At 42.4% G+C, this 14,618-nt stretch overlaps 1 protein-coding gene across 12 annotated transcripts in view; it reads right to left on the bottom strand.

The window, feature by feature from the left end:
- The window catches only part of DOCK4 (dedicator of cytokinesis 4), a 627,777-nt gene that overhangs the window by 127,865 nt on the left and 485,294 nt on the right, over nucleotides 1-14,618 (bottom strand). For all 12 annotated transcript variants that reach the window (XR_015728984.1, XM_087874154.1, XM_087874155.1 and 9 more), the window contains one exon: nucleotides 7,459-7,544. Coding sequence is in view for 11 of the 12 variants with exons in the window: in XM_087874154.1 (XP_087730280.1) it covers nucleotides 7,459-7,544 (86 nt within the window). In the remaining variant the exon portion in view is untranslated. The remainder of the gene's footprint in view (nucleotides 1-7,458; nucleotides 7,545-14,618) is intronic.

Genomic DNA, 14,618 nt, shown 5'->3' with positions numbered 1-14,618 from the left:
ATATACCAATCTACTGTACTTCATTAAACTTGCATTTTGACATCAAGGGAAAAATGAAAATTTTGTTACCTAGAAGACAGCATTTCCCATCTCACTGCTCCTGTTCGATGAGATTTCAAATCTTCTCAATGTAAGATCCCCCCCCCCCATATTTCAACCAACAGTAGTTCTGCACCCACTCAATTTACTGCATTGTAACTGCCACAGGAAAAGGCTTTTCCTGGGATTTTTAAAAATATACTTCCTTGGTGTTATTTCTGCATGTTAATTTCATTTATTTAACCATTAAATAAATGATAAATTCTTGGTGATATACATTATCCCAATTTCCTTATTTCCCTGTTCTCCAGAACAAAGAATGAATACAAAAGTCAGTAGAGCCATAACCAATACACACACCTTTATTCAATAATTAAATAATAGATATCAGAATACTCTTTCCCCAAATGCTTATTCCCAAATCCATATTCATGCATGTTTACCTACTGTACAGCTTGAGATAAGTACCTTCTGCATATATCTTCTTGATTATTGCTTTCCATATTACAAGATAGAGCTCTACATTTTTAAATTATCAGATAAAACATGTTTTTAAGCATGAAACAGGGTCATTGACTCAATCAACTACACTTTTTGAAGAAGTTGTGTGGAAAAGCTTTAAAATATTATACTAATAGGTGTATGTTTTGTACAAAAAAAATCCTAGTATACTAGATCAGGGAGAAATGTTCATTGTCATGCTCATCTCAAGTTATATAGGTAATAAAAAAAATCATCCAACTTTCAGTTCAATTATTATAAGGCTTATATTTATCCAGTAGGTTCCTTTTAAGTAGTGATAATGGTAAAAGGAGGCAAAAATTCCAGACTCAATTGCAGGGTATAGTAGGAAAAAAATCACCAAGGAAACAACAAAGCATAGGTAGCAATGGATAAATGTCTATAGCAAAGTAGCATGGCATGGCAAACTAGTAGAAATAAAGTATTCTTTTCTTCAGGTCAAAATGGTAATAGATGACAAAAGACATATGGAACTAACACCACATAAGTGCTACTCATGCAAACGAAATGATTGCAAGTGGAATCATTCAAAGTTCACCAATGCATGAAAAGTCAGCTATACATAACAATTGCTACTTGTGCATTATAACTTCCATCACTATATGCTAATAAACTGTAATATATTACAGTATATATTATCCAGAAGCTGCCAAATAGCTTTCAGATGATCCAAGGCTATCTTGGGTTTTCTTGTACCCTGAAGTACCAAGAACCAGAAACCTAACTTAATTCTAATCTAGTAAAACCAAAAGTCTGCTCCTGTGAATGAATTTCATAGTTATATGCTAAATAAAAGAGTGAAAATATTTAGGTGCTGAGCAGTAGATTTACTGTTTCCCTTCCTGTAGCTAAACAAGTCTGTTTCCTGTAAGAGAGGAATTAAAGACTGCACAGTTGACTGAATTCCAGGATTGTTTAAAGAATGAAGTAGGACTATTGGAAGTTGTTTCACATTTTATATTTCAGATTATTTTCCAGGTCCCTGTTTCTTTGAAGCTTGAGCTATTGAGTAATTTCTTAGGCCCAGGAGCACATTTAGACTATTGAGATTATGTCATAGGTGCTCCCATGAGATTGTTATGGAGCATAGTTTAAATATGAAAGAAAGCTGTAAATTTGTTCTTTTTGTAATATTATATACATCATCCTCTGGTCTCAGAATTGACAAGCCCTAATTATCTTTTTCTTCTTTATCTTAACAAGTTGACACTATAATCATCCATTATCTTTATTTTCAAAAAAATGCCTGAGATCATCTTCAATAGGAATAGCAATAACACTTAGATTTATATACTACTTCATAGTGCTTGTTGTGACTCCGACCCCCGAGCCCGTCTTATCGGAGGGAGAAGACTCCGAAAATGAAGGAGAGGAGTTGGCAAGGCCTCCCTCTCCAGGACCCTCCTCTCTGCAATACCTCAGGTGTCTTCCGAAGGCCAAGAGATAGGCCAGGAGCCAGACACTTCCGAGCAGCCGCAGTTAGACAGCGACGGAGATAAGTCTTGGCTGGATCCCCGACAGCGTCGAAAAGACAAGTGTGCGCAGCAGAGAAGGAGGCATGCCAGAGATTAAACTGAGTCACTGGACCACACCTCACAGGGGATAAAAGGGGGTATGGTGGCCATTCAGGCTTTGTGACAGACAAAACTGAAAGCTAGCAAGTCATTCTGCATTTCTGGAACTTTGTTATATGCTCTGCTTGGATTGATTTTTGAACTGGACTTGACTATTCTTTGGCTTTTGTGGACTTACTTTGATGTTTCGGTCAAAGGAGATAAACCTCCCTTTGTAAGTAAAAACTTTTGGCAAGCAGCCACTGGGTTGCTGCCAATTCTGTTATCAAAGGAAATTCTTGTCTGCTGGTTTATTTTAACTCTTGGTCGACTGCTGGTGTGCGTGTGTGAGACGGGGACAGAACAGTGCTTTACAACACTCTCTAACCAGTTTACAGTGTCATCATATTATCCCAACAATCTGATCCTCGTTTTACTGACCTTGGAAGGATGGAAGGCTAAGTCAACCTTGAGCTGTCAAGATCAAACTCCTGACAGCGGGCAGGCGCCTGCAATACTGCATTCTAACCACTGTACCACTACAGCTGTAGATCTTATGGCTTGTTTTGTAGTATGCCTTCTTTTCTTTAAAGATTATTTTTTTAAAAAAACTGGGGAAAGGAAAGCCAAGAGTTCTATGCAAATACTATTGCTCTTGGGTACTGTTTATTTGCATCTGGTTCAGCCTAATTCCGTTGTACCATGTGCAATGACAATAAAGTAAAGTAAACTAAACTAAAAATATTTGAAGGCCTATAGATTAGGTAAAATCATGAAATAAATCCCAGGAAATTTATTCTCTGGTATTTATAAATCTGCCTGGGGAACTTCAGAAAATACATATGGGCCACAAAACATGGATATAAGGCACTTCACTTTTTGTGGAAATGATAAGGAATTAGGAAATTATCATAAAAATATTTTCAGATCTGAAAATTTCTCTATGACCAAACATTAAAAATTGCTCAAAGTGAGAGAGCATCTTGAAAGAGGTGGTTATAATCATATTAATTATAGCCTTACCTCAGGAGGGAGGGAGGGAGAGAGAGAAAGAGAGAGAGAGAGAAAGAAAAAGAAAGAAAAAGAAAGAAAGATAGATGGATAGATAGATGATAGATAGATAGATAGATAGATAGATAGATAGATAGATAGATAGATAGATAGATAGATTGATTTGGTGGATGAGTGAGTACATTTCCAAGAATTCATTCAAGGCATTGGCATTCATACAGCAACCTTTCAAAGATAATACTTAAAGTAAATATTCATAACAAAAGATCTTCTCAAACACAAGACTTAGTTACCTCAGGAAATACCTAGACAGGTCAGAGAATGGCATATTTCAGCTTTTTTAGCATTCTGTCATGCATATCTTGAGGGAAAAACTCCATCACATGTTTCATTATAATATGGGTTATTCTATATTCCTCTAAACCTGTTTCTGAAGATAGTTTGCTTTCTAAATACCATTCCTTGCCTTTAGCACTAATCCTTAGCATTCACTGAGCACACACACAGCATATTGTACAAAAAACCTAGTTTGAACAATTGTGTTTATTCTCATGTTGGTTAGAGAAACCAAAGGATGGTTGAGTGCATGACTTTTTATTTCCCTGCTTTTAAATACATACAAATAGTAAAAAAGGATGAATATTTAAGCCCTTTGTATTTTAACAAGAAAATTAATATCTAATTGTACCACTATTTGCTTAGATGTAAGTTTCTGATGCTGGGTTTTGTCTTTTTCTTCTTAAACTCTGTCTTCTTTGATAGTACTTTGGGGTTCACCTATGGGGTACTGTACTTGCTAAGGCCTTTACGTGAGCATATAATTTTGAGTCTTTTCATGCTGCTTCTCAAACAAAAAAGAGCTTCATTTGAACAATTTACCAGAAGTCAACAATTCAACACCAATATATATTTAACATTTTTACTCAGAAAATATTACCTATCAAAGCCTGTATTTAGTACCAATTGAAGGACACATTGTTTGGTACTTCATCAGATGTATCTGATGACTTTCCAGGCTTGTTGACAATTATTCAGCACTTTATGAAACTATCATTTTAGAGCACATAATTTGACCATTACCTTAATTTACAACACAGTATTATAGATGTTTATCTAAATAAATTCCAAGTTGGCTATTCACAAAGATAGTGTGATAGCAGGTATTATGGGGTATGTTCCAACAGAAGAACATATCAGTGGATTCAGGGACAAACTGTGGAGTTCTTGGTGCTCTTGGTTATTTACTTACAGGTGTTTCATTAACCAACTAGGTAATGTAGGAAATAAACCCATCCCTCTCCTAGAAAATGAAATATTTTAGGAAATATTAAAAAGACAGAATATTACATTTCCCTGGATGAGAAATGGAGAAACATGTTTTAAAGACAAAGGAGCTCCCTGCAGCTCCCTGTCCCACACCTTTGTCAATGGGCCATTATCTGCAACACAAAAAACATAATAGGACCCATCTAGCAACAAAAACTCACCACATGGCAAGGAAGCAAGCCTGGGAGACAACCTACAAAGTTAGCTAAAATCACCGCCCCCTGGGAGTTTGACAACCAATCAGGATGCATTTCTTACACAGGAACTGGAAACACTAAGGTGGGGCCGAATAGAGGGCATAAAACCAAGGCACTCCCAGCATCTCCTCCCCTTTTCTACTCAGGAACTCAACTCATGTGATTCTGTCCACCATTAAACCATCTTTCCAAGCAGTCTCCATGCTTCCAGTGTCTTTTTCCCCACTTGGAACTGAACCAAGAAGGATATTTCTTCCAACAATTTGGCACTCCAGACATGGGATTCCAAGCTAACCTAAACAATGGACCTTGCCCAAGTAAGCTTCCCTTGCTAGCAGCATATCCATTGAATCTGTGAGTAAGTTTTCTTGGGCCTTGGCCATTTGGGACTAGGTTTTAAAGGGGTTTTGAGTGTTGAGCTCAAAGGCTGCTTGGAAAGAAGGTGAGTACTTCTAAATTTTAATTTTAAAGCATGGAAAAGCATGGGAAACGTGTGTATGTCTGCATGTGTGTGAGTAAGAGGACCCTTCTCCCAAATTGACCCACACTCTGTCAAGGACCTAGGAGTACTCATTTCAAAAGATCTAAGCCCCAGAGCTCACTGTAACATCATTGCAAAAAAGGCATTAAGAGTTGTCAATCTTATTTTACAAAGTTTTCTCTCTGGTAACACTATACTTCAAACTAGGGCATACAAAACTTTTGCCAGACCTATACTTGAATACTGCTCACCTGCCTCGAACCCTCACTGTATTTCAGACATCAATACATTAGAGAGAGTCCAGAGATATTTTACTAGAAGAATACTCGAATCCTCTGCTCGAAATAAAATTCCCTATACCACCAGGCTTGAAATTTTAGGCCTCGATAGCCTCGAACTATGCCGTCTATGTTCCGACCTAAGCTTGGTTCATAAAATTATTTACCAAAATGTCCTACCTATAAATGAGAACTTTAATTTCAACCGCAATAACACAAGGGCTATCAGTAGATTCAAACTCAATGTAATTCGCTCTAATCTTGATTGTAGGAAGTATGACTTCTGCAATAGAGTAGTAAATGTCTGGAACACTCTACCTGGTCCTGTTGTTATTTATTTATTTATATTTATTTATTTTAGCATGTGTTTATGGCTATGTTTTGCTTATTTCCTTTTATATGTGTCCATCTCTATGTCTATACTGTTACTTGTTTCCTTGGACTTGTTGACTAACAAACAAACAAACAAATAAATAAATAAATTGTAGCTGGATCTTACTTCCTCTATGCATTTCCTAACCACAGAAAGACTAACAAGTCTGGAGGGCATGGGGGTTTTGCCAGAGCACAAGATCTTTTGTTAGGGAAGGAGGAAGAGTGTGTGTGCATGTATGAGTGACTTCACCCTTGGACAGCAGCTGGATCTCATTTCTCTGTTTGGCCTCTAGCTGCACCCCTGCCTGTTGCTAGCTCCTCCGAGCCATGACCGACAGAACAGGGAAAGCAGGGGGGCCCATCAAAGTGTGGGACCTTCTGTATATAAGAGGGAAAGCCGAGCAGGCTGTAATTGAAGGGTGGGAAGGGGGTTAATGTATTCTTAATAGGCGCCTTGGATTAGTTGTAACCCTGGAGGACCTATCCAATGAGACCAAAGGGGAGGGAATGAGGCATCACACTAGGGTGTATAAAATGCCTTGCTTTTGAATTCAGGGGTGTGGCTTAGAACTTTCTGTTGAAGTTTCCCACCAAGACCCACTGCACTTTGCAAACTGCCTTTTTTATTTTATTTTGGGTAAATAAACTTCTTTTCTTACCGATCCAAGTTTTTTGTGGGGAATCATTTCCAACAGTAATATCATCAATTTCATTACCCAACTTGCACTGATGATGTTATCTAGTTAGGTAATGAAATGCTTGATGGCAAACAACCAAGAGCTCCACACTATTATATGTGTTTCTTGTTTTTGCTTGATTAATCTGTATATAATATACATTCTAATAAACCTGTTAGTTTTGTTTGCTGAGGCTTTTCAAATGTTCCTTAATTCCACCCATCTTAAAATTTTGAAAACACATTATTACAAGTTTGCTTTTTGTTCCAAATATTAGAGGTTTAAAATCCAGACGTTTGTTGCATGACAATCATTGTGGGAATTACTACAATGCAGAGATTGTAAACCTACAAATATGACACCCTTTCAATCAAAAATTAAAATGATATATTAATATATTTTATTAATATTTCTGTAAATTCTATTCCGATTATTTTACTATTGAAGATGAGTTCTGTTAATCTAAACCATCACAAATGAGCAGATAAATGTACATGCTTAACTCCCATGAAATCAATTTTGAATTGAATTTTTACCTGTTTTAGTTTTTAGACAGATTGAATACACATATTGCCCTATAAGTGTCCAACAGAAACAAATGAATTTAATTTGATCTCATTGGCTGATTTAATTTTGTATAGCATTTGTTTTGCATTGGCATGCTAATACTTTTTAAATGTAAGTAACAAAAAAATCCATAAAAACTGATAGTGTTTGTAACTATTCCACTGAGAAAACTTATAAAAAATGCTGTCTAGAAAATAGGCATTTCACTTTAAAATATTAGTAATTATTTAGGATCTTAATAAGTACTGTATATTCTAGTTCTAACAACTAAATAAATACCAGAATTACTGATTTAAATAGAAAGAAATTCCTTTCTCTCCCACAACGTAAACATTATATACAGAGGGAGTATATTTCTTTACCCATTTAGACAAATATTATTTGATAAAAGAAACTAAGTCAAAGAATTTTTAAAATACATTTATTACTCACATACTGTTGAAGAGCTCTCTGTAAGTTTCATCACCTTTTCCTTCTGACATCAAGCTATCCAATTTGTCAATCAGTTTTGCTTCCACCTGTAATAAACAACAACAACAAAAAAATAGAGGTTTTAAACCAAACTCAAGATAAAATCTACAGCGGAACAAGTATTTTCTAGAACTATCTTCCTTTCATAATGGTTAGATTAAGAGTTTTAAAGAGTCTCGCAGGTCTGGCCCTCCACGTTATCGAGGGCCGACCTTGATGACGAGTCTTGGAACCCAGAGAGGTGGCATGCTGCGAAGAGGTGGTTGAGGGGTTTTTTACACAAATTTTTAGCCAAACTTTTAAGGGGTTCCGGGGGGGAGGGTCAGATTAGAATTCGGGCTGTGGATATGGGGGATAATCTACTAAGGGGAGGGTCAGGTCTGGCTGTGAAGCGCAGCATGGCGGGTGGGGGACCCGGGGTCGAGGGGGGGGTTAGAGCTTATCCAGATGGTTTCTAACATCAATACTGTGGGTGGGAGGGGCAGATACGGCGGGAGCAGGGGGCCATATCGTTTCAGGGGAGCGTGCGCTCGCTGTTTACAAGTGGTGGCGCGCTCTGGCCCCCAAGGCTCCACTCGTTCCCCAGGTTGCACAGACCCTCAGGGCCCGGGCCTTCGGCTATTGTTGTGCAATGCCAGGTCTGTAGTAAATAAAGCCCCCCTCATTTGTGATCTTGTTCAGGACGGGGGAGCGGACCTGGCAGGTATTACAGAGACCTGGTTGGGCCGGGGGGGGGGGTTCCCCTCATTGAAATGTGCCCACCAGGTTTCCACGCATTCCATCAGCCGAGGTCACAGGGGAGGGCGGGGGGGTAGTGGTTATTATTAAAGAAGGTCTTAGACCGAGGGAGGCCACTGTTCCACAGATGGAGGAACAGTGATGGAGCCTGATAGGTTTCAGATGGAGCTTGGGCCATTCCCTGAGGCTCTGGCTCACGCCTCGACTGGAGACCTAGTGGCCGCCTGGGATAGGGCGGCCGCTGGAGCTCTGGATCGGGTCATGCCTTTGCGGCCTCTGACCCGGCACCGATCTCATCTGGCTCCTTGGTTTACTGAGGAGCTAAGGGAGATGAAGCGCCGGAAAAGACACCTAGAGAGCAGTTGGAGGGCCAGCCTTTCTGAATCTGACCAGACACTGGTAAGATCTCATATTAAGAATTACCTAGTGGCGATAAAAGCAGCAAAGTGTAATTATTTTGCTGCTCTGATTGCGTCATCAGATAACCACCCGGCCACCCTGTTTAGGGTGACCCGCTCCTTGCTCCACCAGGGAGTGCGGGAGGACCCCTTGGAGGGTAGAGCCGAGGACATTGTACAGTATCTGCATGACAAAATCACTCAGATTCGGGAAGACCTGGACTCCGACTGGGTAGTTTCAGGGGGAATGACTGAGGCAGGTCTTGAGAATGTTATCTGGGATGAGTTTGATCCTGTGACTCCTGATGATGTGGACAGGATTCCACAGGTAGACTGAACACGACCACATGTTTGTTGGACCCCTGTCCCTCCTGGTTAGTGCTGGCTTCTCGGGAGGTGACGCGAGGCTGGCTCCAGGAGATTATAAATGCTTCATTGGGTGAGGGTGACTTCCTCGCCGCCTTGAAAGAGGCAGTGGTGAGGCCTCTCCTCAAGAAGCCTTCCCTGGACCCGGCAGTGTTGTCAAATTATCATCCGGTCTCCAACCTTCGCTTTGTGGCGAAGGTTGTTGAGAGTGTGGTTGCGCGACAGCTCCCCCAGCACCTGGATGAAACGATGTATCTGGATCCATTCCAGTCAGGCTTCAGGCCTGGGTACAGCACGGAAACAGCATTGGTCGCATTGGTTGATGATCTCTGGAGGGCTCGGGACAAAGGTTACTCCTCTGTCCTGGTCCTATTAGATCTCTCAACGGCTTTTGATACCATCGACCATGGTATCATGCTGCACCGGTTGGAAGAGTTAGGTGTGGGGGTTACTGTGTTGCGGTGGTTCTCCTCCTTTCTCTCTGACTGGTTGCAGTCTGTGTTGGCAGGGGGGCAGAGGTCGACCCCGAGGCACCTCATATGTGGGGTGCCACAAGGGTCGGTCCTCTCGCCCCTTCTGTTCAACATTTATGTAAAGCCATTAGGCAAGATCATCGTGATTTCGGGGTGGAGTACCATCAGTACGCTGATGACACTCAGCTGTACATCTCCACCCCGGACCACCCCAATAATGCCCTTGAAATGATGTCCCGGTGCCTGGAGGCCGTGTGGATCTGGATGGGGAGAAACAGGCTCAGGCTCAACCCATCCAAGACCGAGTGGCTGTGGTTTCCGACGTCCCGATATAGTCAGTTGGTGCCATCACTAACTATTGGGGGTGAATCGCGGGCCCCCACGGAGAGGGCTCGCAACTTGGGCGTCCTCCTGGATTCACGGCTGTCTTTAGAGAGCACTTGACGGCCATGACCGGGAGGATTTTTCATCAGGTTCGCCTGATTCGCCAGTTGCGTCCCTTTCTGGATCAGGACACCTTACGCACGGTCACTCATGCCCTCGTCACTTCCCGCCTGGACTACTGTAATGCTCTCTACATGGGGCTCCCCTTGAGGAGCACCCAGAGGCTCCAACTGGCGCAGAGTGCGGCCGCGCGGGTGGTTATGGGAGCGACATGGCGTTCCCATGTAACACCAACACCTCTCCTGCGCGAGCTGCACTGGCTCTTCCGTGTGCATTTCAAGGTTTTGGTTACCACCTTTAGAGCGCTCCATGGCTTAGGATTGGTTATGGGACCGCCTGCTACCACCAGTAGCCTCACACCAGCCGGTACGCTCTCATAGAGAGGGGCTCCTCCGGGTGCCATCGGCCAAACAATGTCAATTGGTGGCCCCCAGGGGGAGAGCCTTCTCTGTGGGGGCACCTACCATCTGGAATGAGCTCCCCCCGGAGATATGGAGGATCCCGGATCTGTGCACCTTCCGCCGCGCTCTCAAGACCTTTTTATTCCATCAGGCTGGCCTGGCCTAATTTTCCCTTTTTTCCCTTTTAAAATGTAAATTTTAATCTGTTCTTAATTATTGGGGTGTTTTAAATCTGTCTTGGGCCAAATTGTTTAATTCGGTTTTATTTTGCTTTTAAATTTTGTATTTATGTGTTTTATCTTGTGGCTGTTCACCGCCCTGAGTCCTTCAGGAGTAGGGCGGTATATAAATCAAATAAAACCTAAAAGCTAAAAGCTAAGGGAATACATTACAACATTATTTTGTCTCTTTGTAGAATTGAAATAATTTCATAGTAATAATCATATATTTAATGCATATAATATAAATAATATAAGCTGGCTGTAAAATGTTGGCATTTCCAATTCTTGAGATAGCTATTCATGCAAACAAACAAACAAACAAACAAACAAACAAACAAACACTACCTAAGTTCCCTGCTTGGAATCCTCCCCACTACTAATAAAAAGACTCATTGTATATGCCTCAGCATAAAAACTTTTTCAATCGCTCCGATCATTCTTTCGCATTATTATAACCTGTATTTCTTTCTATACTATTTAACAGTCTGATACTATAATCTAACCTTATTCTCCAAAAAGCTTGGTGAGAATAATAAAACAACAGAATAACAGAGTTGAAGGAACCTTGGAGGACTTCTAGTTCAACCCCCTGCTCAGGCAGGAAACCCTATATTGTTTTAGTTGTCCAATCTCTTCTTAAAAACCTCCAGTGTTGGACGGAACGGGACCTTCAGGTTCCCATCCTTGGCCACGCTTCCTTCACCTCCAGTCTCCTGCCTCAGCCCATTTATAGCCAGCTTTCTTCCTCCACTGGCCCTCCACCTTGCTCCCTTTGGCCTGGCCCATTCACTGAGACACTATTTGTTCTGGGCCTTTGGCCACATGGAACAATTAGCTGCCACCCAATCGGAAGCCTACTGCCTGCCAGCGTGTGATGGGCTGTGGGGCTATGGGAGAGATGCAGCACTCAAATGGCAGAGTGTCAGGGTAATGATGATTTAAAGCTGACCAGCCACTGTAAGGCTGTGGATCAGGATGAGTCAGCAGGGTTATTGCCGCTTTAGGACTGAGGATGAGTCAGCAGGGTTATTGCTGCTTTAAGAAGCTGTCTATATAAGGGAGGCCATTAGAGGGCGTCTTTCTCTCTCCTCGTGTATCTCTCTCCTCGTCATGTTCTATCTGCATTGTAGCTCTCCGTGTAGAATTGAAGATTGATTGATTGCCTGGTATGTGCCTACCATGTGTATGTCTGTATATAGAAGTCTTGTATATACTGTTTGTAATGACAAAACTTCTGTGTCCTGTATTTTGCTCCTGGGTTGTCTAAGAATAGTAGTCACGCTGTAAACACTCTGACAGGTTATGGGTCCAGTCCAGAGAGAAGGCCAGAGTGACTAGAGAGACCAGAGAGAAGAGAAACCCAGTGAGAGCTTGCACCAGAGCCAGAGGGATTGTGCAACATGGTCTGAGAGTGATTAGTGAAAGGAAGCAGGCAGCATGGCCTCCGTCAGTATAATGGTTTCATGGTGTCTCGGCTGAATGAGACAAACTACCTGTCCTGGAATGTAAAGATGGAGATTGAAATGTTGTGCATGAGAACACAGACAAGGAGCCAGACTTCCAGCAGCAACGTTTATTTAAGATAAGGATTCATTATAAACCAACATGCAGTTCCCTGCTGACAGCCCTTTTTTATAGGAAATTGTCAGCTTTTAACCAATAACTTTAAAATATGTCCCGCATTTGCACTGCCGAAGGAAAAGCCTCTGCTCGCGCCTGCGTGGACATAACAGAGATGTACCCGTGGAGAGAGGAGTTGTGGATGATTCTTTCTAATCCACCAGCAGTCCTGGATGATGGGGACCAGAGAAGAAATGAAAAGGCATTAGTCAGCATAATTCTGGCTTTAGAGGACAGTCAGCTGATACACATGAGGGATAGCCAGTCTGTGAAAGAGTGCTGGGAGGCTTTGAGCAGTGTGTATGTTAGAGAGACTGTGGGCAGTAAAGTGTTGCTGACAAGGAGACTGTATAAAGCACAACTGAAGCTGGGGGAGAACATGTCCACACATCTGCAGGCTATGAGAAAGACATTCCTTGAGTTAGAGGAAAGAGGAAGGACATTTACTGAGGCACACAAGGTGTATGTGGTGCTCAGTTCCTTAGACAGTTCATGGGACGTTCTTGTGACTAGTATAGAGTCCATGCAAGAACGGGGTTTAACCATGGCATATTTGACTGGTCGATTGTTGGAGGAGGAGCAAAAATGGCTGGAGAGGTGACCAGGAAAGGGAGGAGAGAACGCTCAGCACAGATCAGCATCTGCAACAGTCCAGGATGCTGGCACAGGAGCTGAGACAGTTTATGCAGTGAAGAGATGCTACACGTGTGGTTCTACAGACTATCTCCAGAGACCCTGCCTTGAGAGGAGAAACAGAGGAGCAGCGAGACACATGAGGAATGGTTCTCCAGCATCGTTTTCCCTGGCAGCAACAGTGTCTGAAAACACCAGGAACACTTGATAATTGGACAGTGGGGTGAGCCAGCATATTGCTAATAATCCACAAGCTTTTTCTGGTTTGAAACCAGCTATGCAAACATGGGTTAGTCTGGCCAATGGTCAAAGAGTTGCTGTAAAAGGGGAAGGTTAACGTTTATGTACCGGAGATAGGAGAAACTTTGTACAATATCCTATATGTACCTGTATTAGAACATAATCTGTTAAGTGCATCCAAGTTAGACAGGCAGGGTTATGAAATACTATTTGCAGGAGGGCAATACTCCATGAGGAAAGATAGAAGGATACATGCACGAGGGTTTAAGAAGGATGGCCTGTACGTTCTAGGAAGGCAGTAAAATAGTTGTGCACGTGCACTTACGAATGCTCCTACATATGACACTTGTGTACATTTTTTGCATAGGGGAGTGGAGCATGTGAGTTTCAGAGAGCCGCAGAAGATGCCAGACCTAATTAGGGGGCATAAGCCACAGAAAAAGCCAAAGCAGTGCAAGATGTATGTAGAGTGCACTGCTTGTAAAGAGGAAAAATACAGGCTGTATCCTGTGAGAAAAACCCAAGGCAAACTGAGGCAAACAAAGAGGTATATCTAGGAGACCTGAAGGGTATAATAAAGGTTTACTTCCAGAGAGGTTCAAAGCTACTGGGGTTAGAATAGGTGGTATTCATAATGAACTCTGTACGTACCAAGAGATATGGTCATGGTCATTGCCTAAGGAACAATGAGATAAATGGAGGAAGCCAGAGTTAAAGAGAATGTCAGGCAGGTAGCTAAACCAAAGTGAGGAAACCAAGCTAGTGAAAAGAGAAAGTAACAGTAACAGCCAAGGAATGGTAAACAGGATGTAATGGAGAATAATGAGAATAATGTGCAGAGTCAGTAGATTCTGACTGTAGGAGTAGTTCTAGCAGCTATAGTAGTAATGGTACTAGTAGCATGTGTAGGAATGAGAGCAGGAACTGAAGCAGGAGGCAAGGACATAATAGAAATAGAAAGCATCATGAATATGTTAAAGCATTCAGCTGTTCAGCTTTAAATGGGAGGAGTATCAGGGTAATGATGATTTAAAACTGACCAGCCACTGTAAGGCTATGGACCAGGATGAGTCAGCAGGGTTATTGCTGCTTTAAGAAGCTGTCTATATAGGATTCTACCAGAAGTGTGCGACAAGACAGACAGGGAATAGCGGGCTCTAATGAGCCTTGCGAAACCCCGGGCTGACAAACCGCTGTCGAGGAGTCTTCGGACCAGATCTGTCCTGTAGGGACGGAGAAGAAGGAGAGGCACCTCGGATGACCAAGAGGAACAGGCAAGTTCCTCGGAGGTCGGAGGAAACTCTTTGACTCGGCAGCGGGGGCGGCGGCCATTTCGGCCGTCTATCTCTATCTCTCCCCAGTGTTCTTGGCGCTCGCCCGCCTCCCATCCATCTATCCATCCATCCCCCTTGCCTGCAAACTCCTGCCCCACTTGCAAGAGAGCAGCTGCCCAGCACCTCTTGCCACGTAGTGCCCATTCAGTTGACAACGCCCCCTCCAGCTGGGCAGAGCGCCACTCACTGAACGGTAAGAGGCCAGTCGGGCCAGCTGCCTGCTGCTGAGTCTTCCAGAAGCCGGGGCAGAGAG

Source organism: Pantherophis guttatus, chromosome 7 (assembly GCF_059756535.1).
Source record: "Pantherophis guttatus breed Tessera chromosome 7, ASM5975653v1, whole genome shotgun sequence".
Taxonomy (NCBI): Eukaryota; Metazoa; Chordata; class Lepidosauria; order Squamata; family Colubridae; genus Pantherophis; species Pantherophis guttatus.
This window is presented reverse-complemented; position numbering and strand designations above follow the sequence as displayed.